At 49.4% G+C, this 18,976-nt stretch overlaps 6 protein-coding genes across 6 annotated transcripts; 3 read left to right on the top strand and 3 right to left on the bottom strand.

Moving 5' to 3' along the window:
- Positions 1-417: 417 nt before the first annotated feature.
- On the top strand, positions 418-1,807 carry TRUGW13939_00630 (uncharacterized protein; the record flags this gene model as incomplete). Its single annotated transcript, XM_035483837.1, has 4 exons — positions 418-498; positions 560-688; positions 751-1,489; positions 1,560-1,807. The coding sequence occupies 4 exons, from the start codon at positions 418-420 to the stop codon at positions 1,805-1,807; spliced, it is 1,197 nt and encodes a 398-aa protein (XP_035339730.1).
- Positions 1,808-3,283: 1,476 nt separating this feature from the next.
- On the top strand, positions 3,284-4,774 carry TRUGW13939_00629 (uncharacterized protein; the record flags this gene model as incomplete). The annotated part of the gene is made up of 3 exons (XM_035483836.1): positions 3,284-3,401; positions 3,463-3,903; positions 3,960-4,774. The coding sequence occupies 3 exons, from the start codon at positions 3,284-3,286 to the stop codon at positions 4,772-4,774; spliced, it is 1,374 nt and encodes a 457-aa protein (XP_035339729.1).
- Positions 4,775-5,626: 852 nt separating this feature from the next.
- TRUGW13939_00628 (uncharacterized protein) lies at positions 5,627-6,829 on the top strand (the record flags this gene model as incomplete). Its single annotated transcript, XM_035483835.1, has 1 exon — positions 5,627-6,829. One exon carries the CDS (start codon positions 5,627-5,629, stop codon positions 6,827-6,829), a length of 1,203 nt encoding a protein of 400 aa, XP_035339728.1.
- A 307-nt stretch (positions 6,830-7,136) lies between these two features.
- TRUGW13939_00627 (uncharacterized protein) lies at positions 7,137-10,981 on the bottom strand (the record flags this gene model as incomplete). Its single annotated transcript, XM_035483834.1, has 6 exons — positions 7,137-7,396; positions 7,457-8,972; positions 9,301-10,076; positions 10,131-10,433; positions 10,509-10,640; positions 10,705-10,981. 6 exons carry the CDS (start codon positions 10,979-10,981, stop codon positions 7,137-7,139), a joined length of 3,264 nt encoding a protein of 1,087 aa, XP_035339727.1.
- A 21-nt stretch (positions 10,982-11,002) lies between these two features.
- Positions 11,003-12,066, bottom strand: TRUGW13939_00626 (uncharacterized protein; the record flags this gene model as incomplete). The annotated part of the gene is made up of 2 exons (XM_035483833.1): positions 11,003-11,037; positions 11,634-12,066. 2 exons carry the CDS (start codon positions 12,064-12,066, stop codon positions 11,003-11,005), a joined length of 468 nt encoding a protein of 155 aa, XP_035339726.1.
- Positions 12,067-12,787: 721 nt separating this feature from the next.
- On the bottom strand, positions 12,788-15,860 carry TRUGW13939_00625 (uncharacterized protein; the record flags this gene model as incomplete). Its single annotated transcript, XM_035483832.1, has 3 exons — positions 12,788-14,126; positions 14,179-15,398; positions 15,459-15,860. 3 exons carry the CDS (start codon positions 15,858-15,860, stop codon positions 12,788-12,790), a joined length of 2,961 nt encoding a protein of 986 aa, XP_035339725.1.
- Positions 15,861-18,976: the final 3,116 nt, after the last annotated feature.

Genomic DNA, 18,976 nt, shown 5'->3' with positions numbered 1-18,976 from the left:
TCCACATAGAGCTTCTCCAAGGAGTGACCGACACACTGCTCTGTTTGCCCCTCCCCATATCAAACGCCCAGCAACCCAGCAACCCAGCAACCTAGCAACGGCCAACCCTCTGCGCCCTGCTCCATCACCTGCCCCTCACATTTCCGTCTTTGACATCTCTTATCTCTTCCCTCATCTTGTGATCTTTTCATCTCTACTATCTTTCCTGACCCATATGGTAAAATCTTCATCCAAACAGTGTGAGCACACATCTGAAAGACCTTTCTTTCTCCTCAGTAGTGTCTGTGTGAATACGCGTGAATACTGACGCAATGCAGGAACCAACTTTGCTGGTCAGATATTAATACAACAACAACAACACCCCTCTTCACTTTCGTCCCTGTGCATGGAAGAATTGTGAAGCAGCAGTGACAAACCATGGAGAAATTCCAGTCTGTTGACCACCTTGATGGTCTCATAGCTTCATGTTTGAAGAACATGGCAATTGTTGCAGAACAGGTTTGTTTGCATCAAGGAGGGGTAGTCTCATTGAAGATAGCAAGCAGGCTGACTGAAGCAGCTCCGTGTACAAGGCTACAACACCGAAGCCAACAAGATCGGCCAGTTGAGTGTGCAGCTAGTCAACGAATTCAGGGGAGCTTCGATTCAGCTAAGAGAGAGAGACGCGGCATCTCCTTACCCTTTGACTGTCATTGCAAGTCCCTCAAGCTCTTCTCAAATAATAAATTCATCGTCTAATACCAGACATAGGAAGATGGCCCGTTGAAGCAGGAAGCTGCAGCAGTCGAAGTCCACCTTGACTACCCGACCCAGCAGCACTCACCTTGCAGCGACGACTTTCAGATACACCATTCCAATACCTGGGCAAGAGTTGTAGCAGACAAGCCCAACGTACATCATACTGAAAAAGCCCATGTGCGAGTCGGACGATACGGAAAACCAATTTCTAATGGTCACAACGGTTATACACCTCGCTTGCCCAATCGTTCCAAGGGCAGCAAAGAGGGTGATGAAGTGCACGCGAACCACCACCGCCATGATGACCCCGTTCTTGAATTTGGCAAAGCCGGCGTGGTCAGTATCGAGGGACCTGTAAGAAGCATTGCTCGCTTCCTCAGCTACGTAGCCGTTCGGATCCACGAAGGCCCGGTCTACGACCTCAGCATCGTGGACGATCACAAGGCGATTGTTGTGTTCCAGTACGCCCTTCATGCGCAGATCTTTGTCGATCGGAACACCGAATCGCAAGCGACCCGTGGCGAGTCTATTTTTGGGCGTGGTGATTGGACAGTCAAACTTGGACTGCCCATGGAGTGGACTGACACATTGAAACGAATGGGCCACCCCCATCGCGAACGCCGCCGTCTCACATTTGTGAGATCCAAGCTCTTTGCAGACCAGGCAAGCTACCACAAATGGATCCGCGAAGTCGAGGATGTGGCCGGGGTAGGCAACGTCGACTTTGTGTGGGCATTCAACACTGGAAATGGTAAGTCAGATATAGCTGCCTGCCACTCGAGATATGTGCCCTACTACGTACCCTACTAATGCAACAACAGCGACCGCAGTATTTTTTAGCGTGGCTGTAGCCCGCAAGGTCATGCAGACCTTTTCCAATTGGCGCCACAATCGCGGCTGTTACGAAGATTTGGCAGTCACATACTCGACTGATCCTTGCGAGAAAGATCTACAGCTGACCACGCAGCTGCGCTACTTTGTCCAGCCAGCCCACCGCAGCTTTGAGCAGCAGTGCCCTGGTGGTGATGAAAACCATCCCACCGTGAAAAGGGCCAATAGTGTGGTATGAAATGGTGACAAAACAAAAACTTTGCTGGGACTTTGGGTTCTTTCTCTTGGAGATTTTACAAAAGTGGAGCAGTGATATCGGGGTGCCTGTCAAGTTGCATGTCTTTTCCTTTCTTTCTTTCTTTCTTTTTGTTCTAAAGAGTCTCTTCTTTTTTTTTCTCTGTTCTATGCCATTGGCATTCCTCTCGCAGAGAGTGTTCGATGTTCATACCAATGGCACGAGATCATTTCCGGAGATTGTTCGCGTTGCATAGCGAGATCGGCCTTTTTCCAGCTTGGGGATCATGGATAGCAAGGAGGATTTGGATGGGTAATCTAGGCTATGTAGGTAGCTGGGCTAAATTCGAAAAATAAAAATAAAAAAAAGGTTGATATATTAATATTTGTCTCTCAAGGAGTCCATAGTCTTGATACTACGCGAGCTTACCAAGCCTAAACCACAAGAAAATTCAAAATTCAAAAACCGGGAATTGAAATGCTAGTCATGCGAGGCTGAAAATTATATTGGGGAACCAAGAAAAAAAGTTTTCTTTGTCTCACCCCACGAGTCACAGCAAACAAGAAAACCCAGAGCTATGGTGTCACGGGACCGCGAGGCGGCGCCGTGGCGTTTGCAATTTGCCTGAACAGCGCGTACTAGTGTTGTTCTGCAAGTGCAACACGAGCTGTCTGTCTTGTGTCCCTTGCAGGCTGGTAACACGAGTTATTAATGACGACCGGCGGCCCAACCTCGCTGGGTTATGCGCAATCGTCATCATCGTCAACAACACGTCGAAGAATCATTTTTCGATCTGCAAAGCCAAGCATGGAAACTCGAAAAGACCGTTTTTAGCGAGAGGCGACACTAGCGTATCCCGTTTCGGCAAGGCGCAGTTAGCTCTTCCCAAAATGGAAGGCTCCCCCCTGAGGCAGCTGGGCTAGTCTCAGAGCGCAAGTCGCGTGATTGGCCCACCGCCCCTCCCCTTCGGCCCCTCCAGTTTTTATGCAGGCGGTGATTTGCTGGGGCCCCATCCCTGCCGAGCCTAATTGGGGACGTCCCGCCAATCACAGGCTAGCCTGCCCCGCAAAAACTGCCAAGCAGAACCAACAGGAGCGCTCCTCGCCGCCCGCTAGCCCCTTTAGGAAAGAGCTCCACTGCTTATCGCCATGCATGTCCATTGTCCAAGCAGGTTAATACGCCGCTAATCCCGGCTGCTTCCTTCAGGAAGGCCGACAACCGTTCTGTGTGCGACTTCCATCTTGCTCGTTTGCCTTCTTGTACCTCGTTCTCCTCTATACCGACGCTCGTTTCCGGTCTTTTGTATACCTTCGCTTTCCGGTTATCGCTTTCCGCGGTCTCCTTTTGCTGCGTGTTTTCGCGTCGCCTATCCTCTCGTTCCTGGTACCGTCTCCCAAGCCCAACAAACGCGTGAACCACCTCTCCTAACATCCCCCCCCTAGCTTTTGTGTATATTGAACGTATCTACTCTACGCTACAATGGTTCGTTTCGCTGCTGCTTTCGTTGCAGCCTTGACTGCTTCCGTTGCTGCCGCTGCTAGCAGCACCACTTGTGGCAGTGGCACCAAGTGCCCGTCCGACAAGCCGTGCTGTTCTCGTGAGTTGTCCTGGCTCTCGAAAGGGTTGATGGCCATTGCTAATCATTGTACATTTGACAGAGTACGGAGAATGCGGTACTGGCGCTTACTGCCTGGGAGGCTGCGACCCGATCAACTCTAACAGCTTGGACGCATGCACCCCGGAGCCTGTCTGCGAGAGCAAGACCTTCAACGATTGGTCCAACCTGGCCGGCGTTGAATCGAATGATAAATATCTGGGAAACGCCACCGAGTCTGACTGGGTTTCGAGCGGAAAGCCACTCGTCCACAACGGGGAGCTGCTCTTGACCATGGCCAAGGGCTCCGTCGGAACGCTCCTTGCCTACAACCACTACATCTGGTACGGAAAGGTCTCGGCCAAGTTGAAGACCTCCCGCACCGCTGGTGTCGTCACTGCCTTTATTCTTCTGTCTGATGTCAAGGATGAAATCGATTACGAGTTCGTCGGTACCGAGCTGACCACCGCCCAAACCAACTTCTATTTCCAGGGTATTCTTGATTGTGAGTATCCCGCACCGTGCTCTTTCCTTGTCGACGAAAACTAACCCCATTGGCAGGGGAAAACAGTGTCAACGCGACGACCACCGACACGTTCGAAAACTACCACACCTATGAAATTGACTGGACCCCTGATGACATCACCTGGTCTCTTGACGGTAAATCCGTGCGTGTCTTGAAAAAGGCCGACACCTACAATGAAACAACCCAGCAATACAAGTTCCCCCAGACCCCATCTCGCCTCCAATTGTCTCTCTGGCCCGCTGGTCTCTCGACCAACGCTCCAGGTACCATTGCATGGGCTGGTGGTGAAATCAGCTGGGACACCGCGGACATCAAGGACCCTGGTTACTACTATGCTACCTTCGCCGAGGTCAGCGTCACCTGCTACGATCCTCCTTCCGGCGCCAACATCAAAGGTGACCAGGCCTACATCTACACCGATGATGCTGGCACCAACAACACCGTTGAGATTGTCAACGCTAACACTGTTCTCGGTTCTTTCGAGGCCACTGGGTTGAACATGACTCTCGGTGCCACCACATCCACTTCTAGCAGCACTAGCACTGGCACTGGCACTGGCACTGGCACTGGCACTAGTACCGCTACATCTGCTTCTACCAGCGTTGCCGACAGTGTTCCTGGCAGCAGCAGCGGCGGAAGCGGTGGCCAGAGCTCCAGCGGTGGCTCCTCCGACTCTGGTTCTGACAGCTCTGACGGCTCTAGCACTTCGTCTGGTTCTTCGCCCGCTTCTACCGGCTTTAGCCAGGGCGGTGACTCCCCTAAGACTGGGGCCGCTTCCGCCAACGAGCACATGCTTCAGGGCTCGATGTTTGCCGTTTTGGTTGCCGTCGTGGCTCTGATCGCCATGTAAAACTTGTTTGCGTTGTGCTGTCCTTTTTTATTTTTTATTTTTTTTCGAAAACGGGAAAATCTATAACCCTGTAATTTATTTCTATATCACTCCCTCGATTATCTGGATTTGATGTTGGCTGTATTTTTTTTTTTTTCCCTTGCTGGTGGCGTAACGCACTGTTGCGTCTACATTTGTATATATTTCATTTGCACATCTTTCGTTCTCGCAGTTCTCGCAAGTAAGAGTGGCTAACTACTCATTAATGATCTCCAATTTCACGTTTTAATTTATTCTAATCTTTGTGTTGACCTCGATTGAGTGTCGCAGATGGACTAAGTACCAATTGCGCGTTGAGTAACGGGTATTTCCGGATTTGGAAACATCCATAACATTTAAGACTGGTATCAATTTTGCAACATTATGCTGTTCTCCTATTGATATCAATTGATAAATTTTCATGTCATCTTTGTCTTTATGTTTAAAGATAATTGATCTATTCACATGTATAGTCTTGTGGTAGTTACTCTGTTTGCATAGCCTCTTGGTTCTATCTTGGATTAATGCTAGTGATTGATTATATTGGATGCAAACCAATATCTATTCACTTGAAGAGATCTAGCTGTAGGTTTCTTTGTTTATTCCGCTTAGATCTGACAAGTCTGTGATTGTGGATTCTGACATTAATGAATTGATGGAAATTAGCACGATTTGGCATGATTTAGCATGATATTGTCCTTGTTACCCACCATGGCTTCACACCCCTCAGAGGGTGGTGCTTTTCTTTCACTCTCCTCCAGCCCCTCCAGCACACCTCTCCTCTTTCAAGCTCTCACCAACAGCAGTGCATAACAACCAACAAAAGACAACACCATGTGCCTGTTCAACGCATACCTGTATGTCCTTTGTGGCCACATCGATTATGACATCTCACTACGCTGTATCCAATTTCAGCGAGACAGTCTCACGTATTTACCCTTGAATTTCCATGACGACTGTACGCCTCAACATCCAGAGCCTGAGAACGAGGTGACTGGCAACCTTGATCAATTCATCATCGTCTTACCCGACGAAACCGGTCCAACTGCGAGATGGGCCAGCGATACGATTGAGGACTATGGTGAAGAAGAGGCTAGTTTTCAAAGCGAAAAGGCCAAGGACAACAAACCTATCATAAGTGGTTTGTGTGGCGCATGCACCACTGCCGCACAAGAGTTGATCGAGATGTATCAGACTCACCCCTTTTTCGGTCTCGCTGAGGAGATGGTTCTAGACGATGCCACTGCCATTACTACTGTTGCTGTTGATGGCTACGACGACAAAGACCAGGACACCGAGTTCCATGGGGATTATAACGATGAAGCCGAGAAACTGTTTTATCAGAGACAGAGATATCTCCAACTCCAAGCTAACCGTCCAATGGAAGGAGTCTTGTTCGACGACTTGGGCTTCCCTCTCGATAACAACAAAAGCAACAACAAAAATACTGGAATGACAGCTCAGCAGCGATTCGCTGCACAGGTTGATATGCATAATGCCTGGGCAAAGGGCTGCGCTGTTTCTTCCAATGATTGCTATACTAATCCTCTCATCACTCATGATGGCTCACCTGTCAGCGACGACATTGTCATGTGTAACGAAAAGAACTTTGTCAAGAATTTCGATCTACTCGACGATCCATTTGCTGTCCATGGTGACAAGTCTCTTGGAAAGCCTGGGAGACACAACGACTTTCTCACAAATGTCATGCGTGTAATGGACGACGACAACAACGACAACGACGACAACGACGACAACGACAACGGCAGCAGCAATACAGTCCAGCTTACTCGTACTCTGTTGAATCGCACTCGCACAGCCACTCTCGTTATCAGACCCAAGAAGAAACTGACGTCGGAAAACAAGAAGAGGAAAAGAAGTGTCACGTTTGATCTCTCGTCTTCAACAAAATCCCCCGCTGCCCCTTCTGACGAGTTGCATCACCAAGACAAGAAGAGGAAGATTAGCATGGTACCAGATGGCTGTCGTTATTCACTCAGGTCGCGGTCAGACGCTTCCCTGGCAAATGGACTATGAGATGGTGAGGATTTGAATAGAGATGAAAGAATAGAAAATAGGAGGCCTGGGGGTTCAACTGAGAAAGAGATAACTTCAGATTAGCGAGGAAAAGAGGGATCACGTTTTCAAATATCCATGTATTCAGTTTCAAATCCAAATACCAGCATGATTAAAATAACATTGAATAATAACAGTCGTTCACTTGCCCCAAAACGCCCATCTCGATGCCGAAAAGAAGGTCAAGAAAATACAATAAAAAAAGGCACAGATGAGTCTATGCTGACGCAGATTATAAACAAGAGGTCATCCCATCAAAAGTTTTCACTTAATGGGCACCGCATCCGCAATCTTCTCCACGCTTACGAAAGTCTCCATGGTAACTGTCTAATTGCTCCACGCGGATATCCGCTCCAAGCTGATCACCCATCCAGGATAACGAGGCCTGCTCTTGCAGCTTCGCGGTCACAGCATCCACGTCAAGATCGAGGAACGAGGCCAGAAAGTTGCCAACCTCTGTGTTCTCGTGGTTTCCGACCAGTGGCCATGCGTCTTTTGTCGATGATGCGTATATATTAACATCGGCGCCTGGTACAAATAGTTAGTCGTGAACTACACCATCTTTTTTTATCTTTTCTGCAAACTTACCAGAATGTCCGTGAGTCGACCAGCCTATCTGGGCACGCCGGCTGATCATGTCTGCAAGAATGTACTTTGGAGGTTGCTCGTCGTCGGGGATAAGCAAGGAATCGACTTCTTCGTCGGTTGCATCCTCGATTCCTAGGCCATTCTTCAAAAGCTCTTCACGAACGTAGCTGCGTTGCTTTTTACTGCTTTTATTTGCCCCATCCATGGCGAGATACTCATTCAGTTGTTTCTCTAGATATTCGGATGAATAAGTGGCCTTGGCCAGAACATCAGGGAGCCATTTGTATTCGGGATATGCCTTGTGCAACTGCCGTCCGATGGCCAGGCCACCAGTCTCATGGTCGGAGGTGCTGACAAGAACAGTGGGGGTATCATCCTTCTCTATGAAATCTAACACAGCCGCAAATGTTCTGTCGTATGCAAGAACCTCATGTACTTGTGCTGCGGGGTCATTTCCATGGCCGGCATGGTCAATTCGCGACCCTTCGATCATGATGAAAAAGCCCTTGTCACTATCCTCAGTCGCCTTGCTAAGAGCAGTCAATGCAGTACGAGCCATCTCGTCCAAAGATGGGTAGACGTCATTAGCATGACGACGGTCGATTTCAAATGGAATATCCTTCTCCGCAAATAGACCCAACAACGGGAGTTTGACGCCCTGGCCGTTCTCAAGTCCATCAAATCCAGTGCGATCATTAACATAGTTAAAGCCGTTGTCCTTGGCAGCCTCAATCAAATCCCGGTCATCTGCGCGGCAACCCCCTTCGGCGTTTTGCGGCAAAAAGTGGCATCGCCCACCCCCGAGAATCAAGTCGACAACTCGGCCCAAGGGGTGTTCGCCGATCTCTTGTTCTGCGATCAGGTCTTCGTATTCTCGTCGGTTTGCGTGAGATGCAAAGCAAGCCGGTGTTGCATCGGTGATGCGGGTTGTTACTACCAGCCCTGTCTTGTACCCTGCAAGATGCGCTGCCTCCAGTACAGTTCCACAAGCAGTGTGGTTCGGTAGGACGGAGATAGCGCCATTGTAACTCTTGAGCCCGCAAGAAAAAGCCGTTGCTCCTGCTGCCGAATCTGTAACCAAGCTGGACGACGACCGTGTTCGCGAACTTCCGACGTGGTGTTTATCTAGGACCAGGGTGTCGTCCAAGGGGAGCCCTTGCTCGAGCTGGCGGAAGCTCCTTGTCAGGGACAAGCTGCTTGGGCCCATTCCATCAGAAACCATGAATATGACGTTGCGTTTGCCGCTGGGTTTTCCGCCGGGGCCCCAAGTGAGCCCGTCCGAGCCGGGTTGGGTCGTCAGTTGATGCTGGTACGTGACAGCCAGGATGATGATGGCGACAGTGGCTATGAGCGACCAGGTAAACAGTCCGACCTGTCGCCAAAACGGCCATCCTCGCTGTTCCGATCGAGCGATCCGTTCTCCTGTTAACAGAGCATCCTCCTCGTCCTCACTCCTGAGCGACGAGCCCTCCGAGGACTGGCGCGGAGCTAGGAGAGGCTCCTCTCGCGGCATCTTCTGGTGTTAAAACGGGGCAAGTCGACTAACAATCTAGTTCATGCACAGTGTAGTGAACGTTGGCGAGATTTGAATTAAGGAGAGAAAATCAATTAACAGCAATCGATATAATAACAGTGATGTTGATGAAGATCCGATGATAAGAATGATGGACTCAGGTGATGGTTGGTTCAGGGCTCCACCTGCCGCGATCGGCACAGTAGTGGAGGCTGAGCGCGTGACCAATGGCCCATCTGGGAATCTACAACAAAGTCAACAAAGTCAACAAAGTCAACAACAGTTCTTAATTGAACTACTATGGACAGGCAACGCTAGCTTAAAGATTTACAAACTTGTTCTCGTCGAGACGGCGGAATTTCATGAGCGCCTCAACAAGTGCTTCGGGCTCATTGGCGTTTGCCTTTGCGATAGCATCCTCGATCCTCTTGCGACTAGATACCAACTCTCTGGCAATATGATTCCATCCAACCGTTTGTGGTGGAATTGCCACTCCTTTGAGTGAGGGATTGATGCTCACTGAATCTAGTTTCCCCTCGCGCTTGCGAACAGTGCCATCGATGATGACCGTGTCAACATCACGGACGGAAGAGTGAAGCACTATAGCAGCAACGGGATCCTGTTCAGGTGCGCAGACCATCCCAGGGCTGCTTCCGTCAAAAATGACAAGGTCTGCAAGTTTTCCAACTTCAATTGATCCCAGTTTGTCCTCCATGTGAACTGCTCGCGCTCCTTGAATGGTGCCAAGCCGAAAAACATCCTGAACATAGATGTTCAGCGACCGGACCCTTTTCCCTTGGGAGATTATTTCCTTGTTGCGACGTGATCGTTCGTGTTGCAAGGCCAAACGCATTTGGGAGACCATGTCGCCGGACATACTGCTATGACAATCAACTCCCAGGGAGCTGATATCGAGGCAGCCTTTTTGGAAACAAACAATATCACCATGTCCCATTTGTAGCTCTGTGCCTGGAGTTGACGATATCCTTGCTTTTGCTTGAGTGAGCTTTTCGATTTCACTCTGGGTCATTATATTTGCATGTGAAAGGAGAATGTCCGATCTCAGCAACCCGTACGCCTCAAGCGTTTCAATGAGCGAAACATTATCTATTGACACATCGTTTAAGCAATGGCCCAACTGTGGTAGTTGGGTGGACTCACCGAAATAACCAGGCACAAAATGCGAGGTAATAACCTGGACCCCAATACTGCGTGCTTGGTTATACAGGGACACTACTTGTTCCTTTGGCAGCATGTAGCCATCAAAAGCGAGGCCTAGTTGAACACGGCCATTGCCAAAAGGAGCAGCGGCGCCCAAATATTTCATATGCTCCAGCACCCAGTCATCCAGCAAGCCTCCGTCAAGAGCCATGTCCGGCTGAAACTTTTTGATTCGCATGGTAGGTGTGTAGCAAAACACAGAACGAATTCCCGACGAAACGGTAGCCTCGATAGCATTTGAAGCTGGATTCATTCATTGAAATGATTCAGACACAGCCAATTTTTTTTTCTAGACACGTTTCGCAAGGGAAAACTCACTATGAGCTGGCGAAACATTCATGTGGGCATGGTCTACCACTGTCGTGGTGCCTGCGTCTACGGCTTCAAGACAGCCTCCGAGCTCACCCCAAAAAACATCTTCTGGAGAGTAGTTAGTTTGTTGCATATTACCTAGTAATGTAAAGTTAGCTTTTCTCCGCTTTTCATGGGATCAGATAAATGAGCATCAACGAACCACTTGGAATATACTCCAAAAGAGTTTGGTTCGCATGACGCCCTTTTAGCTGCGTTTGCCAGACATGATGATGTGTATCGATGAACCCCGGCGAGATAATCTTGCCGGTACAATCGATGACATCAGTTCCGGCTGTTGGACTAATATGCGGTGAAATTTGTGAGATCTTGTTATCTTCAATTAACAGAGAATGTCCCTGAAGGGGAACAACGTAGTCATTTGGTTCACCTGAGGGGATGAGAATGGTTGCATTTTGGAGGAGGATACGCGATGGCATGATGAGCAGTATTGCAAAAAATTACAGAAAAATGCTATGGTTTGGATTCTTATCAACTTTAAATATTTTTATAAAGTATATTGTACTAGTTGAGAGAACTTCCCCGCAAAGATGGCGGATTAAAATATACGATCCGAGCGGACCGCATGCTGTCTTCGATGAAGAGTGGGGTCCATATACATTTTTGAGTCTAGAAGATTTTGTTGCTTATAGCTACAGTATGTTTCGGATCAGCGTTAGCTGGTTCTATGGAGTGGATATATCATCAATAATAATTGCATACAAGTCGCTCCACGGCGTTGTTAACCCTCAACTTGAAATCTCCCTTCCAGACCTATCTTACAAATATCGCACATCATGTCCATAACATCACGCCTCATCGCCCTCTCCATCCAATCGGGATCATCGCAGCTGCAACTTCCGTAGCACCGCGCTCAGTTGCTAAGAGATTGAACTGTGCCGATGCGTTCCGAGTATCCTGGACGTCGACGCGCATCCCCAGCGAATTGATATGTTTCTTCGTCTGTGGTGAAAGAGGGAAAACAGAGGCACCCAAGCCCAGGATAAGGATGTCTAGAGGAGAAAGAAAAGTATAATGTTAGTCCTAAAAAAGCTATTACAATAAGAAGCGTGGGCAGAAAAAAAAACGTACCAGGACGAGGCCAGACCACACTAAAAAGCCCCCAGACTTCTTCAGGCACTTCGAATTGTCCTTTCTCATTCACCATTTGCTTCCGCGCAGCGTCCGCAGCACCGCCCGTCATGGAGTGCCATGGCCGCCAGGAGAAAGCCTCACCACCCACCAGCAAGATCCCGTCACCATCAGTGATCTTGACACCATTATCCAGGTGAAAGCCATCATCCAAGCACGCGTCAACTGCAGTTGCCGGGCCGGGAATGCTTCCAAGCACATCAAGCGCGGCGAAATCCGTCTGCGTGCTTTCCTCGGACGGGGGGCCACGATCCCGAGTTTGCGGCTTCAAAGCTTGGGTCTGTGGAACAATGCGATGGCCTCTGGAGGAGGAGGAGGAGCTGCTACTATTGCGAAGCCATAGCATACTCGAGTACGATCCCGATTTCATCATCAGTGTGGCTGGCGCAAAACGACATGGTCGACAAACGGAGCCGGTTTTAATCGAACTGCGCAAAGCGCGCAGTAGTTGTGGGGACGGCGAATACATCGTGCTAAACCAAGCTCATCCGATTATCGACAAAGAAAGAGAGCTCCGTAAAGCATTGAAGGTCTCTGAAGGTGACGTGCATAAAAGGTGTCTGGAAATACGTAACAAAGTTACGCGTGCACGAATAGCTTAGTGAGCCTTGGTCAGTGGCCACTAGTGGGGCCTCCGTGTGTCCAATGGACGATGCTGCAATGGTCATGCTATGGAGGGATACTTCGAATTTATGGAAAACCTGAAACGCTATATAGATTGACACTGTATCCATTGCTGAATAACCAAGTGACCGGGCGAAAATCTATCTACAACCAAAGAATAAACTTTTGCCTTAACAATAAAACATCCTCGCCACAGAACGGACATCATATCTGGTATCGAAAGGAAAGTAACTTCAAGCATAATGCGTACGAGCAACGACAAATCAGGACTATTAGGGTTCGAGTTAATAATGATAAAAAGGATTGCGCCCTGCAAGGCGCGACTCTTCATACAGTCGTAACGTGCGGTTCAAGTAGGCAATATGGCTCATATGATCAATGGAAAACGCAAGTTGGGGCCGTCTCGGCCAAAGTATAACCCATCTCAAAAGAGTAAACCCGAAAATAGACGATCAGAATTAACAGCATTATTAAGTCCGTCCATTAGGGCTGGTGTCGTGGCTGTCGTCAGCTCGGCTTGTAACCCGTGCCGATGAATCCCGATTGCCAGGTGATCCAGAATTGGCGTTTCGTTCCTCCTCGGACTGACTGGAACTATCGTCGGCGTTGGCTGCACTGGTCGAGGCACTTCGAAGGCGTTGAGCCCGGTTTTGAAGCACTTGGGCTTCGGCTGCTGCCTTCTGGGCACGAATCTGCTTGCGCCACATGCTCGCATAACGACCCTTCATAGCCAGCAGCTCTTCATGGGTGCCTCGTTCTGAGACTTTGCCGTCGTTCAAAACCAAAATTTGATCTGCGGTGGTGATGGTGCTCAATCGATGAGCAATGACAAGCATAGTACGTCCTCGCGAAAGTGTCGACAATGCACCTTGAATGTGCTCTTCAGTTTCAGTATCAAGGGCTGCAGTTGCTTCATCAAGAAGAATAATCCGAGGATTCTTCAAAATTGTACGAGCAATGGCAACGCGCTGCTTTTCTCCACCACTCAATCGCAATCCACGTTCTCCAACTTTCGTCTGGTAGCCGTCGGGGAATGTAAGGATTTTGTCGTGAATGCTGGCGGCTCGGCAGGCCTCGTATACATCCTCATTACTTACACCGGGACATGCGTATTTCAAATTGTACATCAAGGTCTCATTGAACAACACAGTGTCTTGTGGCACGACACCAATGTGGCGGCGAATTGAGTCAATAGTCACGTCTTGAACGTCCTGGTTGTCGACACGAATGGTTCCTCGAGCGGCGTTATAGAATCGGAAAAGAAGACGGAACACAGTCGATTTACCACCACCAGATTCTCCCACTAGCGCAGTGGTCGTTCCGGGACGGCAATGGAAAGTCAGCCCATTAAGGGCTGGCTTTCGAGAGTCGTATGAGAACTCGACATTATCAAAGACAATGTCACCCCGACAACCACTTATCGGCGTAGCATGAGGCAGGTCGGTTACAGTTGGCTGCTCTCGGAATAATTCCAGCATACGCTCGGAATTGATCAGGGCAGATTGGATCGATCGATAAAATGTGCCAAAGAAATTCAACGGGCCCTGGAGCTGCGCCATGTAAGTCAAAAGGACGACAAAATCACCGACTGACCGTTGACCGGTGGAGACTTGATAGGCCGCAATAAAACAGGTTACCAGGAGACCCAGCATGAAAACAGTGTTTTGACAAGTGTTCATCAACGTCAAAGAAAAGAGAACGTGATATTCAGCCTTTTGAAAGTCGCTGACAGCTGTCCGGTAGCGGTCGAATTCATAGGATTCCGCATTAAAATATTTGACGGTTTCGTAAGAAACCATCGAGTCGTTCCTAAAATATGAGCATTAGCCATAGAAAATTCCAAGGTTAACAAAAGACCTACTTGACGGCGTCCTCCTGTCGAGACGCATTAACCATCTGGCGCCTTATTTCAGCTCGCCACTGCGCCATTCGAATCGTTACATAGAGATAACAAAAAGTAACAATAGCCACAACGAGCGCGTAGTATGCATCAAAAGCCACCAAGAAGTATCCGATTGCGACACCCAAATCGATCAACATGGGCACCACTTGGAAAGTGACTTGCTCGAGAAAGGTATTAATCGAATTGCCTTTGCTCAAAGCTGAAAGTACTTCTCCTGTCTTTTTACCCAGGTGGAAATCCAGACTGAGACTGTGAACATGCTCGAATGCTGCGGTCGACAGCTCCATGTAGGAATACTGACCAACGGGGATCCACAAGCTAGACCGTAGGGACCCGATCAGACCTTGGTTTCCCTGCAGCCAACGGTAGAGTATATAGAGGCAGATCTGAAACCAAGGAATACGCTGGTTTTTCCCTTCATCTTCTGATAAGATGTTGGTTATTCTACCAGCTTGGATGGGAACCAATACGTTGACAACCCGCTGTAGAAGGATCAGAACAAAACAAATGACGACAACTATCTGCAATTGGCGAGATTTCGACGGCCAGAGGTAGGGAAAGAAGAGTGAATAGCCACTAAGATATTCCCACCAGCTTGTTGATGGAACCGTCGTCGGACGAACCCAAGGATCGACAGGGCGTTCGGTCGATGATGCGTGGCCATTCGTGCCATTTGCGCCAGTCGTGCCATTTGCGCCAGTCGTACCGTTTGCGCCAGTCGTACCGTTTGTGGCGTTTGTTCCGTTTATATAGGTGGCACCATACCCAGACCCGTTGGCGACACCAACTTCGGCAGAAGATGGATGTAGGAGACCAGTCGTCTCCGATATATCACCAGCCAAACGCGGATCGGCCTTACGACGAGTGAAATATCGATTGGTAGAGGCGAGGTACAAAAAGACAAGGGCAGCAAGAAAAGTGACCCGGCTCGTGTGCGAGATCACTTCGGCAACTTCCCAGCCAGTGATGCTTTTCCGGAGATGGCCGCCGTTCGGATCGCCTACGGTCGGTTCGCGATGCGGGCTGGTATATATGGCCAGGGAGGTTCCACAGATGATAAGCTCGATTACCACGGCCACTACCCATGGAATAAATTGGGCGCAGGTTGGTGAAGGTGTGGTGTCGACGAGGGAGATCAGGATCAGAGCGTGAACGAAGAAGCTGCCAACAAGGTAGATCTGCACGCCAGGGTTAATTCAACAAATTCTGATTAGAACTGTGTGACCCAGAGGGCTTACCACTGTGGCCTGGCCGCGCCACCAATGCTCGGAACGGTATATTACAGCGTGAGATATATTAATAGCAGCATCTACAACATAGGACAACAGCACGGCTACTGCAAGCCACTGGAAAATGAGTCGAAATCTAGGAGAGATCTCTTGGCGATCTCTCAAGACGGTCATAGTACTTCTGGTTCGCTTCGGCAGAGGTCGACCGCCAGGGCCATAAGCGGCGTTGCCATTGGGAGTCAGCCGCCTGGCAGAGATAATGGAGCTGGCGATGAAGGCGCCGATGAAGACCAGTAGGAGCGCAATCGGCGCTGCTGTCTGGGTGTATTGCAGCACATACTGAGCGTTGAGCAGGGATTCCGAGGACAGCGCCCTATGGTGTAGCGTGCTTGTCGCGTCCAGTATCGCCATTCCTCCAAGAATTCCTTTTTTTGAACTGAGGGTGCCTTGTTTGTGTATTATTATTATTATTGTTTTCGCGCAAGTCCAGCAGTGGTCACTGAGATTCCATGTCACAACACTCGTTTGCTGATCGCTTCTGGCTGTCCCGTTGGAAGGGGGCCACGATCGATAAAGACAGTGAAGGAAACGAAGGTATAGGCGGCGGATCAAGCGATTGACGGCGAATTAGGGCGAACGTAAGCTATGCAGCGAAAATCGAAGACCCTCCTCTTTCTTCTTGTTGTTCAGCCTGTTGTTTCACCGGTCACACGGAGAATGGTAGCCAGGCGTGGCGGCGTAAGTCCAGAGATGGCGTACTGTACGGTGTGGGCCTATAGCGAAACAAGCAAAAGCAAATATAGCCGATTTGATTAGATGATTAAGACCACAGAAAACGGAGCAGTAAGAAACGAATGAGGGAGACGACTGCAGAAAGAGAAAGGAGAAGGGGGAAAAATAGGTATTAAAAATTAGATGAGGCTCGATAGCGGGCTGGGAGCAGTGCGAGAGAAGGGTTCCTGCAGCAGCAGGAGCAATAGTCGTAGTATGAGACACGGTGCAGCAGGAGAGTTGATGGGCAAATAAGGCAGGCAGGCGAGGCCGGGGTGGGCGCTGGCCCGGGCTCGGCTTAGCGGCTGCTGCCTCAGGCTTCAGGCTGCCCATGGGTTCTGGGCCGGGCAAGGAAGGCGCGCACTCGTTCACTCACCTCTCTTTATTCCTCTCTCTCTCTCTCTCTCTCTCTTTCTCTCGACCTCGTATCACACTCTCGCTTTCGCTTACACAAAAAAAACTCTCTCGCGCTTCTCTTCTCTCTCTCTTTCTCTTGCCCCGATCGAATGTGATGATCGCAACAATGCCCACGGACAATAATATCGAGCCAGACCCCTCGGGCTCCACTTTCAAGACCCAGCGCTTTGAAGAAATGCTACTCCGTACTTGTGGGTGGCTTCTGCGGGCGGCAACTGATCAAGTGAAACCGCGTCGTGATCAAGTCTAGCTTTTCCAATGAGAACTAGGAGGCTGTCTTTCTCGTCGTGATCTGTCCACATCTGCGCGCCGGAAGCTCGTCGTCGAGAACCCGAATGGCTCTCCGGCAAAAGCTTGTCTGGGCACTGTCCGGCCACCGCTGCTGATTGGATGCCAACTACAACACTGAAGGTTAGATCGGCCACCCTGGATCCTGGATCTTGACAGATCCCGTGAGCAACCGGCCGATCTGGAATGCTCGCTTGAAAAGCAAATGATGAGAGTCACCCGGACAAGCTATCCAGGCAATTGTGAGTGGAGGAGCCCACTACACAGTCCAGACAGGGAAGAGACCACTTGCACTGCCCCAAGTCGTAGCTAATAGTAGCTACTCGTTGTTCGCCACCAACAAGAAACGAAGGCCGAACCGAGCGGGAAGAAAACCAGGAGGCAAGGGTCACGGTGGGATGGGAGTGCATCAAAACTCCATGTCCGTCCTTGTGCGCGGGACGCTGGTTTTATGTGGGAAATTGATTGATCAGTACCACCCAACATGACATTATCTCTCCTCCTTACGATAATAGGACTGGTCGTATTTCGGTACGTGTGCGCGGTGAACTATCTTCCCCGGCACTTATGAGCTGTCTACTACTTAGCATTTGCCAACCTAATTGACAGGTTGATGAGCCGAGTGTTACAACATCCAGGTTCTGCGTCCAACCCATCCCAGACCAGGTTAGAGCCGGCCTGCAGCTAAGCGCCCAGAGGCTAGTAGCAGAGCTGGTTTTTGTGCCTAGGAACCCAAGCTCCTTCTTATCCCGAGATCGTGGCGGGCACCAAACCCCTGGGAACCCATCACTATCGTCATTGCCAAGTCCTAATCGACCGGCGGGGCATTTATCGTTATTCTTGTTTTCCCAGCTTGGCTCAAAAAATGGCTCGCACACGCAACTCGGCTCCGAAATAAATCATTAAGACTACTCCTCGCTCCTCGATAGTAGCAGTTAGGCACATATGACAATTATAATCGCGAAGATTAAGTTTCAACCGAGATGGCGCAAATATCGAAGCCTGTCGCCCTAGAATTCCCGTCCATTGTCTACCCACCATGCAGCGCCCGCTCGGCGACATACAAAGACTCACGTTCTAGAACCCGACGCTCATCACATGTAGGAGGAATATTCATCCCGGCACCTCTCCAATATTTCGGCATAAATTTTCCTCACAACTCGTGGCATTTTATCAATCGTATAGTCATGTTGCCAATCAACAAAGGGCAAAGACGCCAGTTGATGTCGGAAAAATTCAACCCAAAAAGCGATACGACTATGACGTTGGCGGTGAGCATTGAGAATGAAACGTGGACAGATGAAAACTGGCCGTTGCTGCTCAGGCCTAGTCGAGTGCATTCAAATAAGATTCCTTCATGTTGTTCGGATATTGCGGGCACTAGTCTAGTGTTCATCTTGGGCAACAATGAACAGTTACAATAATAATCATGAAACGACCTAAAGCTACGGGATAGCGGTGTGACTGAAATTAAGCACATTATTGATCCCCTGCAACGACCAACAATAGCTAATAGGAACAACAGGGACTCTCTTCTTTAAGTTTATGCCTGCATGCTTCCGGGGATGACCCCGGCGGAGGCGGGAGACAACTCCGGCAAAACAAAACTACGACAACCAAAAAAAAGTCTCGCTGCAATAATAGCAGTGTATTATTAAAAATTAACGACTGTTGACCGATACGTCGGGAGTACATGTGGCGGGTTTGAGGGCAATGTCAGCTCTCTCAATTGAATCTGCAGCTCGCTACACCGCTTCAATGCCCACGGGAAAAGCCCTAGCTTCCGGCTCTTACAGGGGAGAGGGTAAGCGTGCTGATTGATCTCTTTTATGTATATAGCGGTCAGCAGTTGGAGTATCCCATTCCATGCCTAGGAGCAGCTTTTTAACGGGCTAAGTACTAGCTGCTTATCACCTTGCGGTATGATGTATGCAACCTGCCATATTAATTCTGGGTCCCAACTCACTTCATCTGCACAGCTTGCACACCCACTCAATCCTTCCAATTCATCCTAGCGAGGGCCAAATCAGGATAATATATGATAAGTGAGG

The sequence above is a fragment of the Talaromyces rugulosus genome, chromosome I (assembly GCF_013368755.1).
Source record: "Talaromyces rugulosus chromosome I, complete sequence".
In the NCBI taxonomy this organism is placed as follows: domain Eukaryota; kingdom Fungi; phylum Ascomycota; class Eurotiomycetes; order Eurotiales; family Trichocomaceae; genus Talaromyces; species Talaromyces rugulosus.
Note: the sequence above shows the minus strand (reverse complement) of the source record. Positions and strands in the feature narration are given on the sequence as shown.